The sequence below is a fragment of the Cavia porcellus genome, unplaced genomic scaffold (genome assembly GCF_034190915.1).
Source record: "Cavia porcellus strain 051 isolate PalLab524CR breed Dunkin Hartley unplaced genomic scaffold, mCavPor4.1 scaffold_1, whole genome shotgun sequence".
Taxonomy (NCBI): domain Eukaryota; kingdom Metazoa; phylum Chordata; class Mammalia; order Rodentia; family Caviidae; genus Cavia; species Cavia porcellus.
This window is the reverse complement of record NW_026947484.1, coordinates 153,731,688-153,749,184: the sequence shown is the minus strand read 5'-3', so window position 1 is coordinate 153,749,184 and position 17,497 is coordinate 153,731,688. Positions and strand designations below refer to the sequence as shown.

Genomic DNA, 17,497 nt, shown 5'->3' with positions numbered 1-17,497 from the left:
CCAACCAGAATAAAAATCTCCAACCGAGGCTTTCACATGCAGGCATTAATGACTCACTGTTTCCTTTAACCAGGCCTCGGCCTCTCCTCTGTAAGCCAGCCTGATTTAGTGTTCCAGGGCATGCTGTGGAGAACACTAACTACCATGGCTCACAGATCTTCTCAAGTTCACTCTCTTTCCCATAATATATTCTTTACTCTTTATAAAGGACATGAAGAAAATCCTCATATACGTAAAGCAAAACCGTAGACAATTTCTGGTATTAACACTACTAAGAAAAATCCAAATCTAATCAAAGGAAGTCACAACAAGCATCTATAATATAAACAGACAGTATCCACATAGTTTATTTCTCACAGTTCTCCTGACAAAGGAACATTATTCAAGAACATACTGTATACACAGATAAGAAGAAACATACAAAATGTTTTAAATGATGCACAACAAAATCCAGCAGTATAAAAGAATGCATGTGAACTCTTGCTCACTGTGCAGACTAAATTTAATCACTTGTTTAAATAGTAATAAAAATACAATCTTTTATGGATCTTGTTCAGACTACAAAAGAGGGAAATTATTACCATATATATGATTTTTATATTAGGCAGTTTTCTTTGATGAGTTGCACGGACAACTCCAAATACAGAGGCAGAAGTCTGTGTATTTTAAAGGAATTAATAATGTTGTGAATTAGAGACTTTACACAGTTACTACCACTGGCACTTTTCACCATAGTTTGTACACATCACATGATCATCTTATATAACATTACATTTAAAAAATATATCTGAGTGACGATTTTATAACATTCACACACCATGAGCTGGTTAAGAAGCAATGCCACAGTTGCCTCCTGTAGTGCTTTGCTGTTGACAACAAGGACAGTTCATTGTGGTTAAAAGAAATTAGGTATCGATATGGTTAAGCAGCTCCAATTTACTAAAGGCCGTCAATGACCACTGGACAGTGAGTTCTTTTAGAGTATAGATCCTAGAAGCAAACACCATCATTGGTTAAAACTTTGTCTAAAGAAGTCAGTTTCTGTGCTGAAAACTATTTTCACAAAACTGAAAGCTACTAAAGTGTTTGAATATAAATACTTTGTCTTGTTTCCATAGTTATGACCAAGTTCTCTGAAACCTTTGGGATTTGCTCTCACATGAATGTGTGCTCTCGCTTCCGTCTAGCCCACCTAGACCGCCGTTTCCAGGCTCAGGCGGCGGGAGCTTCACCAGGGAACCCTCTGCTCACCAGACGCTCGCTCGGCTGCTGAACAGGGTTGGAGAGCCACGTGGGGCAGAGTTGGGCTGGACGAGAACACTCGGGAAGCGCTCATGCTGTGAGTGTCATTCAGGAAAAGCAGAGGCCCTTTCCAAACTGCACATCATCAACAATGATACCATTGCTATGTGTCGAAGAGGACTAGTGAGGATGCGCTCTGCCATGTCATCTGTTGGCTGGAAAGTAGTTTGGGTCAAGGTAATTATAACTGGTGCCCTGGGACACACAGTAGTCTCTGTCTAAGAATGTCTCTGACCTATAAATAGGCTCTAGTTGGTGATCTTCCTTGTGAATATCTGTTTCATGTAGGCTGCAGAGAAAAAAAACAAAGCACACAAATGCATCATTACATGGCACTGAATGCATCTAGTCTGCACATGACAAAACTTTCTCAAGCTAAACCTGTTTAAAGCTTTACCCATCCAAATCTTTCACAGAACACTACTCAAGATACGGCATAAAACAAAAAACTTTACTCACCTAGGACATAATTAAATTCCCAAAGTAGAACTACTTTTTAGAAGTTTGGAGATCAAATTCATGGTCTGAGAAGCTCCGTTTTTATCAAATTTGAAGACCACAAATGCAGAGAACACTTACCAGTCTGAGCAAGAGTCACAGAAATCCAAAGACATCTCTGGAGGACAATCCTGACAGTGCCACCGAACACCCTGGATAGGTTCTACGCCACAGTTATCACACTGCAACAGATTCCAGAGGGACAGTGTTACACTGTGTCTCTTTTACTGTCTGCTAGAAAAATATGATGTGCACACAGATAGTTTCCCCTCATATCAACAGTTTTGCAACACAAATAGTGCTGTAAACTGGGTACAAGTTCTAGCCAAGTTCCAGGTAAAGGGTCATTCCTCAAAATCAAGATTCAGATGGGGGAAGAACGTTATTACAAGGAAGAATCATCAATGCCCTCTAATTTATTTAAGAAGTTTTAAGTAAATCATCTCAAACTTGACCATTTCATTATTAGTAACTGTTTGCTTGAAAAGCATCTCAGACATTATATGACAATTGTCGTCAATGACTTCATTTCATACTTAAAGCTATCCAAATGTGCACAGCAGTGTTCTAAGGAATCACTAATACAAAACTGGGTAACTACAACATCCTCTGACAACTTCTATTTTACTGAATCACTTTTCAACTAATAACCACAGCACATCTGAAAAGGGAGATCCAGCTCTTCTCCATATGATGGCACTGTGACAGCATTCTGTAGGCTCTGTAGAATCCTGGAAATCAACGTAAGTCCCATGTCTAGATTCTTCAGCATCAAGCCAACTAGAGTGACTGATGAACTGGCTAACAAATCACGTTTGGGTTCAAGAACAGAATTATGTGGAGGAACAAATTTCCTCCCAAAGCCTAGAACTGGTAAGGATGCTGAAAATCAGGAGGTAAAATCATCTAATGGTGAAGAATCAGGAGGAGAGGTAAAATTTTGTTTCCAATTCACTTGAACAGTCACAGCATACAGCAATACTTTTGCATAAACTACCAACAAAAACTGTAACACCATGTTTGTGGTCTCATTATAATATCGTCTAACCCAAACAAGACAGACAGTTCTAATGTCCAACTTTTTCTCAATGGTCCACCTATCTGTTAGGTCCATAGCCACCAGACACATTCAGATACCCTCATCTTTTGTCTAAATTACTGTAAGACTCTTGCCTCTTTCCTCTGCTCTTGCCTGCTTCTATTTTTGTTTTGGGCAGGGAGGGGGCCTCCCTGTGTGTGTGTGTGTGTGTGTGTGTGTGTGTGTGTGTGTGTGTATTACATAACATTACACAAATGCTTATTATTTTACAAAATTACCCATAGTCAGTTCTTGGGAGCTAATCAGCCCCAAACCCACTATCACAGATCATACCGAATGTCCCCCTGAAGCCTCAGTGCTCACAGGTGGGCTCTGGGGGCTGACCAGATGATGGGAAGGACCAGGAGATCCACCCACGGCTCAGTTTATGGCCAAATGTGATGGTGGAGAAGGATGGTTGAGAAAAAGTTGGACATTAGAACTGTCTGTCTTGTTTGGGTTGGAGGATATTATTATGAGACCACAAACATGGTGTTACAGTTTTTGTTGGTAGTTTATGCAAAAGAATTGCTGTATGCTGTGACTGTTCAAGTGAACTGGAAACAAAATTTTACTCTGTTAGGCTCTCGGAAAAACAGCTAAGAGGACTCAGTCTAAGTGGGGAGGGGTGGAGAAGGGAGTCTTCTATTCCACCAAGAGAAACAACTAGACAAAAACTTCTTGTCCTATACATATACATATATATTTTTGGTACTGTGCGCTTGCCAAGCAGGAGCTTATGCCGCTGAGCTAAGTCCCCGGCCCTTCTTGTCCCATATTTTATCCTAGATTAGACACCTGTATGTCACCTGCTCTGTCCTGAATCATAAACCTCTCCACATCAGGAAGCACAGGCTAGTATTCTGTATAAATGGAGCAAGCAAGAAATCATTTTGCTTGTACCCTTCGGCTTTAGCATTTATCAATCCAGATACCATTTAATGTATCTTGTATCACCTTCAGAAACTACACATTGTGGTTTTTTTTTTAAGTAGTATGTACCTTGAAGCCCACATGCTGAACAAATCCACTTTCAGCTTGCATTTGCTGAAGTTTCTGCTTCTTTAACTTTTTAAATTGTAATAGTTCTTTATATTCAGGTAAATTCCTATACATGATTGGAATACTTTCTTCATCCTGTTGAAAAGAAAACAACACAGCACAAAAATGTTGGTTCAGCAATTAAATTAGCAAAGTGCAAGAAACACTAGCACAGATTACATTTCCACTGACAAGTATTTTTCACTTAACAAAATGCCTCACCTTGTAGACTCATGGAAAATTAGTGCCACTCTTAGCAATATTTTACACTAATAACTGTGAGTAACTTTTTAGAGCAGCAGCAATGTTGAGTTGTGCTGGATAGCTTCACAATGTAGGTGCAAGGGAGAGCGCACAACTCTACCTCACAGACCAAGGCACACCCAGCCCTGTTTCTGTGCATCGTGGCTACTTTAGACTCCTTTCAATCCAGCCCCATGGCCTGCTGGCCACTCCTCTTCCCCCTGCTTACACATGTTTACGCTTGCTCTGAACACAGGACATTTCTTTAAGAACAAGCAAACCTGCTCTTACTTTCTACTCTGTACTCTCAAGGATCAAAGCACTCCATTTTGCTCTTTCTGAAGAAGGTACCACATTAGATAAAACTACAACACATTCTGCTTGCTCTGTCCATTCAACATGCCAGAGACAATAGTCAATCCAGCAGCAAGCAAGATTTCTAGAAGCAGGACGTGGTCGCAGACACCACTTCCTAGCAAAAGAAACCAGGACTGACTGACTGCAGGTCAGAGGCGGAAAACATCCATGCTGATCTGGAGCCCTGCATGTCTTAAGCTAAGAACGGAAGCCAAATGGACCGACTACAACAGACAAAAGAAGCAAGGAAATTAACACCCATGGGCCAAAACACATTAAATGTACTTAAATCCAATAGTTCAGAATAAAAATTTTTAAAAATTTATTAGCTTTGGCGGACACAAGAAAATAAACTCATCATCTTAAAAACAAGAAAATAAAGGCAGAATCAGGCAGGCATCCTGCCTTTTCTACATCTATTACCTTAACTCAGCTTCCTGGTAGTTCTTAATAACAATGACAGCAACTATTTTTCCTTTGAGGCTCTTTAAAAGTTGTCCATGATGGGATTTACTTTATAGAATATTCCAAAAAACAAATGACAAAACATAAAAGTATCACTATTTTATCACATTAATGAATTAGTGGATCTGGGAATGAAAGAGTATTACTACTTGTCACACTAATTGAATTAATAGATCAGTGGCTGCTAAGTCAAAGAGTGACATCCAGATTAATGCGCATGCACATGAAGTGGTCCTGCCTGCCTAAGCCATTGCCTGATCAATCCTGATTAATCCTGCAGACCTGTGGCGAATGTACTGGAAATTCAGGACACGGAACATGTCAGTGACAGAAGAGACAAGCAATCAACAAAAGTCACAGTGGTAGACTCTACAGGACAAATAATCCATTTCATTCATTCACCCCTCATTCATAAAAAAGAAAAAACAAGAGAGAAAACAAACTGCGACTTATTGGCTTTATGTGGCTCCAGAAACAAACAATAGAAAAAAAATCTTGAGATGTTTGGGAAGATATGAACACTGACCATATTTTTAACTTTATAAAGGTGTACTTTTTATAAACACAGTTGCATAATATCTGAGACTTGCTCCCAAATAATCCAGGGTAGAGAGAAAGGAAAACTAGACTGACACTTAGTAGCTACTAAGGTTGAGTGATGAGGGCATGTTGGTTTATTCTTCTCCCAACTTATGTAAATGTCTGAGATTTTCTTTATGGAAACCTTTTAAAGCACATTTTAAAAAACAAACTATTCTCACACATATAAACACACAATAATCTCCCTAGTTTAAGAAATGGCAAGAATACATAAAAGTATATGGTAAACATGATTCTCCATTATATTGCTTTGAATCCTTATAATGTTTTCATTCATTAATTGGAATGGTTTTATTCTGGGCTGTTTGATTTTACTGTCTATGATGGTATGAAGTTATTTTGAAGAAAACAATTATAATAGCTAGTGCTGATTTAGTATCATCTTGTTTTGAAGTCCCATGAAGCTTTTGTTCTTCTGTCTTCATTGGTTTATCATGTTGTGTCTTATTGGATTTTATTATATGTGATAGTATAAACAAAATTTTTTATACACAAGGCGATAAATATAGAAATCACTGTTCGTTTTCTGTTAGTTGGTTCTAAATACCCTATAATACTTTCATTCTCTTGAATGGTTTTACACTGTCATGTTGTGTTTGATGCTATAATATATGAAGTTATATTCAAATATTTCAAAGAAAGAAACACTATGGTAGCTACTATTATGTCGGGTTATCTTGTGGTGAAACACTATGTTGCCTAAATTGTTCTGTTCTGACCTGTGTTATTATGTTGTTATGTCCTCTTTTATCTTAATCTCCTTCTTTCTTTTAATTTTTTTAATAAAACAAACAAACAAAACAAAACGAGCTATTTTTTCTTTGTCTTTCTGAGACAGACAGGTTTTCAGTATGCAGTTCAGGCTGGCCTAGAGCTCACATTTGTAGCCCAAACTGATCTCATACTCGCAATGATCCTCCTGCCTCAGCTTCCTAGGTACTGGGATTATAGGTGTGTGGCACCATGCCCAGCCAAACTTTAAATTTGACTAGTGAGAAGAAATCAGTATGTTCTAAGAACAGGAATGAAGAGAGAACACAGGCTAATGCTATACCCTGATCTGTACAATAAGCAAAACGCAAAACAAAACTCACTGATGCCTCTCCTGCTGCGGTGCTCATGTGGCTCTGAAAGCAGGAGCGGTCGTCCTCCTCGTCCATGTACACTGGTGGTTCGTGTGAAGTCATGAAAGTGGAAGGTTTAAAGAGATGCTTATTAAGGGGATGCTGTCGTCTGCTTGTTGAAGACTAAGTGAAAAAACAAATTTGTAAATTGTGACATTAAAAGGAAATCATTATAGGGTATAAAACTATGAAAATATAAATGTTACTTTCAGCAAGTCTAGCAAAAGTGGGCCGCTCAGCAGCATAAGCGCCTGCCTTGCAAATGCACAGTTATGAGGTTTAATCGCCAGTACACAGAAAAAAGTCTAGCAAAATGGGTTTGATTTTCACTTTTTCCTTCAGTACAGCATTACTTTTTCTATACTTTCTGGACTTTTAACCTTTAAAAAACAAAACAAACCCCTGACATAACAGAAACAGGAAAACACCTGAAGAGCGCACAATGTGCCACAGCTGGGCCTCCAGCTTGTCTCTGTGTCCCAGCATTGCTAAGATTTGCGTTCAAATGCTGGCTACATTGACTGCTCCTGGAGTCCTCTTATTGAGGATCAGAGAGAGCCAGATGTGTAACAGAGTGAAGGGCAAGTTCCCATAACTGGCCTGAAAATAATTATCTAACCCTCATTTCTCCGGACTTAAAAGGAAAGCTTCCATAATATAATGAACACCTGAAAATAATTACCTTAGCCAATGTCACTTAATTCTCATAACATTTGTGTAAAGCAGTTAACGCCTCTAATTTTTTTTTTTTTTTTTTTTTGGTCTTTTTCGTTTTTATCAGTACCGGGGATTGAACTCATGACTACCTGCTTGCAAGGCAGGTGCTTATGCCACTGAGCTCAATCTCCAGGCCCAACACCTCTAATTTAAAGGTGAAGAAATGGTCAGTAAATTTCTTGTTCAGTGTGCTGCAGGCAGTGGCAGAAGCAGCATTATAAAGTATGCTTACGTGATACAAAGCCCTCACTCTCCACCACTCTGTAGGATAATGAACAGCACAGAAGTGCAAAGCAACCTCAGCTTCGTACATGGTGGAAAACCATCATTCCATCTATTTCAAAACTGTCTTTGTGTTTCTGGACAGGGTCTCACTTTGTAGTTCAGGCTGGCCTTGAACTCACTATGTAACCCAGGTTAGCCTTGCACTTGTGGTGATTCTCCTGTCTCAGTCTCCCAAGTGCTGGGATTATAGGCGTGAGCCTCTATGCCACACTCAAAATTTAAGCTTTGACTACAGCAAACAGTCACTGGGACTAGGAGTATGCTAAATCTTCATACCCAAAATGTCTATGAACTTAAAACAGTACACTCAGGGGAAAGAAAATGTCTAGGTTTCTCCAGTATCCTTTCTGTTATCATCATCTTTTTGGTTTTTTTTTTGGTCTTTTTGAGACAGAGTCTTGCTGTGCAGCTCAGGATGGCCTGGAGCTCACTTTGTAGCCCAAGCTGGTCTGGAACTCAAAATGATCCCCCTGCCTCAGCCTCCCAAGGGTTGGAATTACAGACATGCCTCACCACGCCTGGCTTCATTATCCAATCTTAACTGTGAAAACAACACAACACATCTATAAAATCATCTTAAAAACCAAGACTCCAATACTCCAAAGCCACAGGACAAACTCCATATATCTCACATAGGTAAAAGACGTATTGGATAAAAGGGGAAATCCAAAATATTTAAAACAAGCAAATTGAAAGACATTTCAAAAGCTTGGTGAAACAAGTTAACTTGTAAACTATCAAATTATATAGAGAACTTCTTAATGTAAAATTACATACTATTACTTCTATTAGGAAAAGTAACAATATTGCATGTACCACATTAGCTTTATGTGAAACAGTAATGTGGGAGAGGATGTATCAGCATGATTTATTAAAGAAAGTGAACCAGGGGCTGGGGATTTAGCTCAGCGGCATAAGCGCCTGCCTTGCAAATAGGCAGTTGTGAGTTCGATCCCTGGTACCGATAAAAAAAGGAAAAAGACCAAAAAAAAAAAAAAAAAAAAAAAAAAAGTGAATCAGGTGTTTGTATATTTTCCTCCAACTATGACAATAAAAAAAATTTTTATAGTTTAATGCAGTGTTCTATTTAAAAATCAACGGCAACAGCAGCCTTTTCACTGTAGAAAGAAACCAGCGAAAATGCTTTGTATCAGCATCCGAAAACAAGGCCAGGGGTGGGCACATACCTATAATCCCAGCACTCAGGAGGCTGAGGCAGGAGGATCATTGTGAGTTCAAAGCCAGCCTGGGCTACAAAGTGAGTTCAAGGCCAGCCTGAACTGCATAGCAAGGCTCTCTCTCAAAATATGGAGGGGTGGAGGGGCGTGGACAGACAGAAAAATCAGTGGTTCTCAGGCTTACTAGACATGCAACTTGACAGTTGAATCAATGTACTTTAAATCCAGTTTCCCTTTCTGTACAAAGGTTAGGGAACAGTATCTGATCCAAGCACTCAACAGTGAGAATTACAGCTACCTATGAGTCTTGCTGTTAGTATAGTAGAGGTGACACATATACTGCTACCCTTGCAAGGAAGACCATTAAATAACTTATACATTTCTGGCTTTGAATTATGTAGCATAGTACAAAACAGAAACTTATTGCACTTTTTAAAGAATCAAACATCTTAAAAGATTTAACCTCACAAAGCCCTATTAATAAACCCAATATAAAATCATTCAAGCAGCGCTCATTCATATTACTCCCAAGGAAATAGGGCAGAATCATTAAAAGTTCAATTAGCTCTTCCAAGTAGCAATAGTGGAATCCTATACTGCATTTAGGCCCAACATAATAAAATGCTTGCCATGAACAGAATTTCAAAAACCAAACAACTGTATACTGACAAACATGTACATTTCTACATAAAAATTCTGGCTTTAATGAATTTAACCCAAGGGTTGCTTTTACCTTTTTGGAGTATATATATAGGTTGGGCGTTCTGCCTGGAACTGGGATGCCAGCCTTAGTTAGCTTTATGAAATACTTCTGTACTCGGCTAGCAACCTAGGGAAATATAACAATCGTTTTAACATAATGAGATGACACACAATATTCGAGTAGTTTAAAAAAATTAAACCATACATGTGTAACTAATTAATGCAATAATTTAATATAATAACTTAAAATTCATCATAAGTGTAAAAAATTTAAGCTGTCAACAAACATAATTTTAAGCCTAGATGAAAAATAATTTAAGTACATTCAAATTCATTTGATTCCAAAGCTAAATATATATTTTCAATTTGTAAATACTGTTTCAGAAAGACAATCAGGGAATCCTGAAGCAGTGTCACAACTTTCATAGCCCAGTCTAATTAGAAAGTAAATACATAATTATTAAACATTTAAGAGATGTTAAGTCCACTATATTTTTGTTAGTATTTTGCAATGATCCAAAATAAGACTAACTCAAGTTTTTGTTTTCTGAAAGCAACATAAAAGTACAGAATGCTAGTATTTTTTTAAAAACACCACTCTTGTGTCCCACAGCTAGAAAGGACACTAGAGACCATTCTTCCTCGTATAAAACCCACAGCCCAGTCCTGGCCCTGGCCCGGGCCCGGGCCCCTCATCACCTGTTTTGCTGTCCTGTTGCCCAGTTCATCCGCGATCTTCTGCCAGCGTCGGGATTCTACCTCCTCAGGAGGGTATTTCAGGAGTAACTGTTCAAGTTTTTTCTAAGCCAAACATAAGATCAAATTTAAGTAAAAAAAGTGTTCAATTTAAAACACAAAAGTTTCTACAAAAACACATTCATATTTTATTTCAAAGTATAATACTCCTTTCTCACCCTTGGGGCTTATGTAACTAGGAATCTTCATGGTAACAAAAACTTCCACTTAGGAACTTAAGATTTTACAGAGAAAATGAGATTAGAGAATACAGCTATGAAAGATCTGAAAGCTTTCTATCAACTTCAGTAAGAGGCACAAGAAAGCAGAAAATGCATAAGGAAACTGGTAAGTAAATAAATCCTGTCATATCTGATAGCCTGGAATGATCTCCACTGACCATCTTCTGCTAGAATGTGTCAGGTTCTCTCCTACAGTTTTGGCAAAAGCACACGTGTGAATTCTTTGGATCCAGGATATTAATAGAGCTTCTCCTTCCTTTGTGTGGTTCTCCTATCTTCTAAAGTCTTACACAGACTGCAAGATACACAATAATCTACATGTTTGAAAGAAAGGTTTCTGAAAGCTTTTAATAAACTACTAAACCTACTAGAGCTGCAGTGTTAGTACCACAGGGCTGCGTCTCCAACTTCACCACAAACAGCTCTAGCCGTAGTGAAAACGTAACATAATGTTCTGGGCTGCCTCTATCAGCTCCCTCCCACAGGAGTAGGTAAAACTGTACTCTGAGGCTTGGTTTCTTGGCTTCCTGGTTTTTGTCTCACCCAAAGCTGTACTACAAAAACATCCATTTTATTCCAGCCATGTCTGTTCCCCACTCAAAGCCCCAGCTCCTTCTCAACAGGAGTTCACACAGCCTCAAAAGCCAACATTCTTTAAATGTGCAAAAAGGTTAAAAACTAAGTGTAAATATTTTTAAACTCCCACATACAGCAACAAATGTGTGATCTGTAATATGGCTTCGAACATTAGCCACAACTTCCCTCGCAAGCTGCACTGTTCAAGTGTGCTTACCTGCTCTTCGACGGTCCACAGCTGGTTAAACGTTTCGGGTTTGGTGTCGTCACACAGGCGGCCTCTTATCATCTGCGCATAAAACAAGCCTTGTTTTTCCACAGAGAAAATAACAAAGGCTACTCTGTGATAGCTGAATAGCACACCAACCATGGATCCTTTCAAGATACTTTGGTAAACTGTTTTTTTAATGTATACACAATTTTATATTCACAATCTTACATTTAGTTTTTTATGTACACTCCTAATAACCTCATGATATAGATGATTTTTTTTTCTTTCCTTTTTTCCGGTACCAGGGATCGAACTCACGACAGCCTGCTTGCAAGGCAGGTGCTTATATGTCGCTGAGCTAAATCCCCAACCCCCAATATAGATGATTTTTAACAAGAGAAAATAAATAAATACGTAAAATGAAATGTAGGTTAAAATGGAAAAGAAGCAACAGGTCTAACCAACAGGGCAAAGCCAGGACAGAAACCTTAGTCACATCCCACTACACAGTCTGGGGAAGGGGTGTGAGACAGGTTTTACTATGAGCTAAGGCTGACCCTGAACTTACTGTCTAGCCCTGTAGCCCTGGCTGGCCTTGAACTCAAGATTTTCTAGCCTCAGTCTCCTGAGGGCTGAGATTACATGCACACACTACCACACCCAGCTTAAATGCTATTTTTTTTTTTCATTTTTTGAGACAGGGTCTTGCTGTGTAGTTCAAGCTGACCCTGAACTCACTGTGCAGTCCAAACTGGCCCTGCAGTAGCAGTGATCCTCCTGCCTCAGCCTCCCAAATATTGAGATTACAAGTATGCACCACCACATCCAGCTATTTTTATAATAAAAAGCTATGTGTCAAGCCACAAGTGGTCTCAAAATGAAAAAGGGGCTGGGAATGTAGCTCAATGAGAAGGCTCTTTGGGTTCAATCCCCAGTCCTGTCCTCCCCCCCAAAAAAAGTCTGCCATGTGCCAGAGACCAGGAAGGATACTGCATGTAACACCCAAATTTTAAGCCTCACAATAACCCTACAATATAACACAATATTAGTTGCATTTCTATGCAAAAGTGAACTATAACATGGAGAGCTTTCAGAACACAAAACAGCAAAATGTTACTCCATTTTTTTCCTAAAACTCTAACCATCATACTCCAACATGCCAGCCTGCTCACCTGCGGCCGGCTGTGGGAGCCCTCCGGACCATCACTTAGAGGCAACACAGAGTACGAAAGAGATTCTCCGTCCTTCTTAGGGTCCACGGGACTTTTTGGTCTAGCAGGTAAACCTACTAAAGGCAAAACCACAGAATTATTAAAGCAAGATACTGCTAGATATTTCACTAATTAAATTTTATCACATGATTTCTTACCTTTATCAAAAACTAACTTAACTCTCCTAGTATGTCTTTTACGATTTTTAAACTCTCTTTCAAAGTTCCCAAGGCTATTGGTATATTGGTCCCATACAATCTCAGGCAACTGAACAACTCTCTGTGGATATGGCAGTCCTATATCAGCCTGGAAAGACACAGCAAAACAAAACAACTTAAGTCAAGAGATAATCAACTGTGCTCAAATTTTCAGATGTCAAATTCAAACAATCATCAATTGAGTCTTTCTAATCACTAACTGAATCTGATAGACAGTAAAGTTAGCTGAGACATTAAGTCTACACATTAAATGCAGAAGACATTTTTCTGTTTACTTAAGGAAAAATGAATTTGGTAAAATAGAAGTACCGTTTAGAAATAGTGCTTTGGATTTGGACATATAGTACTGCATCAGTAACACACTTCAAATATAATGTCAAGTGAAAAATGTATTCTCTCTGGGAACAGCATATGAAGTGTTTCAATTGTAACTGATTATACTGACACACAAAATTCTTTTAAAATATACCCCATGTGTATGACTTATTTGTAAAACAATGAAGTATTTTTATATTTATAAGCCCTAACCACATTTATAAAAATTATGACATCTTTTCATCTTTTTTTCCTTTTTGTTTTTTCCAGAGCTAGTGATAAAATCCCCTGGCCTTATGGAAGAGAAGGCGGGAGGGAAAGCAGGGGAAGAGAAGTATCAAAAAGAATGCTAACTTAGATGCACACTGATACATTTTAGTGCCGTGTATCTGAAATAAACAAATGCCTTCTATTCGTTTTGGGTGGTTTTTTTTTTTTCTTCTATTCGTTTTGAAATAAGACAAAATGGACAGGATGACAGATATATGATAAAGCAAATATCAAAAATAGGAAATACAGAATTTAATAATGGTATAAGTTTAATAATGGTATATGTAATGGTGTAAGTATGTTAATTTCACAACATTTACAATTTTTTCTGTATATTCAAAATTCTCCATAAAAAGTGGGGGGAGATTAGATTAGAAATTATAAAACCAGCAAGTAAAATCCTATGGCAGAATTCTTAATTTTTATTTTGCTTGCAGCATACTGTATTACCATTATCATAATATTACATATTATTCTAAAATTCAACTTTTAAAAAATTAGAGGAAGGGGCTGGGGATTTAGCTCAGCGGCATAAGCGCCTGCCTTGCAAGCAGGCAGTCGTGAGTTCGATCCCTGGTACCAATGAAAAGGAAAAAGACCAAAAAAAAAAATTAGAGGAGCCAGGCATGATGGTACATGCACTCAGCAGACTGAGGCAAGAGGATCACTATGAGTTCAAGACCACCTGGGCTACAAAGTGAGTGCAAAGCCAGCCTGAACTGCATAGAAAGACCCTGTCTCAAAAAGACCGGAGGAAAAAAAAAAAAACAGATGTGATCTTTTAAAATAATGATGGAAATATCAAATGAAACAAGTCTCTCGGATAATAAGAGTGGAGGATTCTATGTTTGAGGTCAGGCTGGGCAACTTAAAAGATTCAACAAGACCTTTTCTCAAAAACCTTAACAAGCTATAAATGCTCTCATTCTGTACATCACATGTTTTGGTAATTTCATATTGGGAATTTTTAGATGTGTAATGACAAATGACCACATATCAACAACAATATGGGATTATCTAAAGTATGCATGAGTAAACACAAAGAGATGAAAGAATCAAATGTCTATATCACATCTAGTAGAAAAAGATTGTCAGGGGAAAGGGGAAATCAAAGAAATTAAAGAGATGCTAGTATACATGTATCAATTCCCTGAGATGAATCATCTTGTACTGCACACATGGGCTAATAAAATGTTTTTAGTTAAAATTTTTTTTCAAAAGAACTTAGGTTGGGTATTAAAGTAGCTGGATTTAATATACTTCTAGTGTTTTTGTACAAACTACTTCTGAATGGAAGTAAAGAAAAATTCACTTATAAACTAAACCTAGAAATAAAGAACCAGTAAATAACCAACTGCATACAAATCTATTAGAAAATACAATGTTTTCTTTAAGTGTGAAAAGGATATTTGCCAGTAAATAATATTAGAAAAATTCAACTAAGTCAACATATCGAATTGCCTCCAATATCTGGAATACCACACTTTTCTAGCTCAGTAGAAAAAGGTCACACTAAAGTTGTCATATTTGAGACAGCGTCTCACTGTGCAGTTCACACTGGCCTTGAACTCATTCTGTAGTCCAGGCTGACCTTGAACATGCAATGATCCTCCTGCCTCGACCTCCCGAGTGAGAAGTTTTAATAGTAAGATTCTTTCTCATAGTTTCTCAATTTTAACCTTTTCACACAATGTTGTGTAATAATGTATTTCTCCAGTCTACAGAGAAGAGGGTATATATAGCCTGATGGACCTGCCTAGTATACTGAAGGCCCTATTTTAATCTCCACTATGCCAAAACTCCACTATGCCAAAAACAAAACAAAACAAAACAAAACAAAATTTTCGTGGGGACCTAGCTCAGAGGTACAAGCGCCTACATGACAAGCGTGAGGTTAGCAGTTTGATCCCTGGTACCAAAACAAAACACAACAGCAGCAATTAGTGGCTCCCTAATTCAAGACACTTATTATAGCTCAGATACATATCTAATTATCTCCATACTTATACATTAAGAAAATTATCAAAATTGTATCAATTAACTGTTAAACATGAAAGCTTTAAGGAAAAGAGAAATTAAGAGGCATTTTCACACTAAAATCAGGCCCTTTACAATTAAATAAAATGTATACTCTGTCCTCATGGACTTGGTTATCATAACCTTAAAGACCCTTAAAATAGACTTTTTTTTTTTTTTTTTTTGTCTTTTTCATTTTTATCGGTACCAGGGATCGAACTCACGACTGTCTGCTTGCAAGGCAGGCACTTATGCCGCTGAGCTAAATCCCCAGCCCCAAAATAGACTGTTTTTGTTTGTATCACTTTTTTCTTCTTTTGTTCATGTGGAAAAATAACCCAAAACAAAAGTAGTAAGTCTTGAAGTGTGTCTACTTTTATTTCTAAGCAAAGGGGAAAAATTTTCTCAGCTGGAGATAAGTTTAATTGGGGCAGTTTCATTGGGAGTCAGATCAGGGAAGGGAAGGAGAGCTTGCCTTCAGTAGTACGGCAAATTAGGAGGGAGTGCTTTTCAAAATACTAATTCAGATAAAAGAATAAATTCTCTTAAGTTATTACCAAAATACCTTAGCACTTAGGAAGGACAGATCCTACCTTCTTCTGGAGTTTCTCCACAAATCCGATGGGGTTTTTTAGTGCTTCTCTCTGGTGTTTGCCCAAGCTTTCAAGGTCCTGGACGGCTTGGGAGCGCTGAGCCTCAAGGACAGCAATCGTCTGCAGCAGTCTCTGATAACTACAGAGACAAGAAAGATCTCACTATACTCTCCCAGCAACAACAGCAAACAAAAACTGAGCTCAAGCCATGATCTACTATTAAGTCACACAGTCTTTTTAAAGTTACCTGAAAGAGTTTAGTAAAACATATTACTGGGAATAAATGAGGTCTTCCTGAGTTACGAAGTACCTAGTTAGAAAATATCAGTTAGAGAAAGCAAAGCCTTCTTCCCCCATCTTAAATTTTTAGTTCTTGAACCTTGAATAAGTATAGGAAATATAGGAAAATAGGAAAGCATTTGGCTTTCCCAACAAAGTCATTAAAGAAATTATTAAAATTAAAAAAACAAAAATCACAAAATTTTATCTAGGAGGGGTCATCCAATCCAGATGATGTTACACTTTGCTGGAGTAAGGGACTTTAGGCACTTTTCCTACCTACATCTGCAGGCACAAGTCAGAGGAGACCTTAGGTCGCAGGGTTCCCATCTGCTCTGCTATACACCTCCTATGTAAAAGATTCACTTCTCTATCAAGCCTGCTCTTTTCCCTTAGCATTTAAGGTAAAAACAGATCCTCAATTCTGAAGCATTTACAGAAGCTATAAAGATACTTTTGCTTCCTTTCCCGAAAGGGCCCATTTTAGTCCAGCTAACGTAGTTTTAACCTCACAAGTAGATTACCGGTCACTACCCTGTAATCTCACGGCACCAACAGTACCTGCTGACTGACTCATCTTCCCTCATGCCACCCCCTTCACACTGCCCTGTGGCAAATGTCTAATTTCACAGGTGAGCAGACATATAGAAACGCTGTATTCCAAGAGCCCTGAATGCTTGTTTGCATTTTGCAAAAACAGTCAAGAAAAAGTCACCCAAGTTCCCCTTAAAACAAATGGTCAAGTCCTGAAGGCACAGTGGAAGCAGTTTCCAGAACACCTTCAAATAGGCTGTGTGCTACTAGCCCGGGACCCCACAAGCCCAGCACATCTGTTCTGTCTACTGTTTCACTCAGCTGGTGGGAAGTGCAAGTCCCAGCCTACGGATGCTTGACGCTTTTGATGAACAAATTAAAGGACTTGGGTTTCCCATTTCACATAGTCAAAAATATACTGAATCCGGCAGAAACAACAAGTCAAGCAATGCAACCTGAGGCTCAGCTCTGCAGTCAGTGGCAGTCGGTGCTCTCCTCATTCCCCAGCTTTAAACATCTTGCACTCAAGCCTGTGCTAGCTAAGCTCCATGAAAGTCACTAATAAGGCAAAACCGCCAAAAATGAAAGGCAGGACTCCTCTCAAAACAGACTTCTTGTACAAGCTGGGATTCTGTGAGGAAGGCAGAGCCACCCAACATCCCTGCTAGCCAAATCACAGTTTACACTTCCCTTCACTGACCTCCTCT

General features: G+C 38.4%; 1 protein-coding gene across 9 annotated transcripts in view; it reads right to left on the bottom strand.

The window, feature by feature from the left end:
• Nucleotides 1-316: 316 nt before the first annotated feature.
• The window catches only part of Zzz3 (zinc finger ZZ-type containing 3), a 102,844-nt gene continuing 85,663 nt past the window's right edge, over nt 317-17,497 (bottom strand). For 5 of the 9 annotated variants that reach the window (XM_063258023.1, XM_063258056.1, XM_063258040.1 and 2 more), the window contains 10 exons: nt 15,978-16,116; nt 12,724-12,871; nt 12,527-12,642; nt 11,361-11,432; nt 10,290-10,391; nt 9,622-9,717; nt 6,679-6,831; nt 3,881-4,015; nt 1,882-1,982; nt 317-1,591 (listed from right to left, as the gene is read on the bottom strand). In XM_063258023.1, the coding sequence (XP_063114093.1) occupies nt 1,447-1,591; nt 1,882-1,982; nt 3,881-4,015; nt 6,679-6,831; nt 9,622-9,717; nt 10,290-10,391; nt 11,361-11,432; nt 12,527-12,642; nt 12,724-12,871; nt 15,978-16,116 (1,207 nt within the window). In that variant the 3' untranslated portion in view covers nt 317-1,446. Of the gene's footprint in view, nt 1,592-1,881; nt 1,983-3,880; nt 4,016-6,678; nt 6,832-9,621; nt 9,718-10,289; nt 10,392-11,360; nt 11,433-12,526; nt 12,643-12,723; nt 12,872-15,977; nt 16,117-16,224; nt 16,288-17,497 lie in introns of those variants that run through there. The other 4 variants (XR_010050432.1, XR_010050429.1, XM_063258045.1 and 1 more) reach the window with 3 other exon arrangements.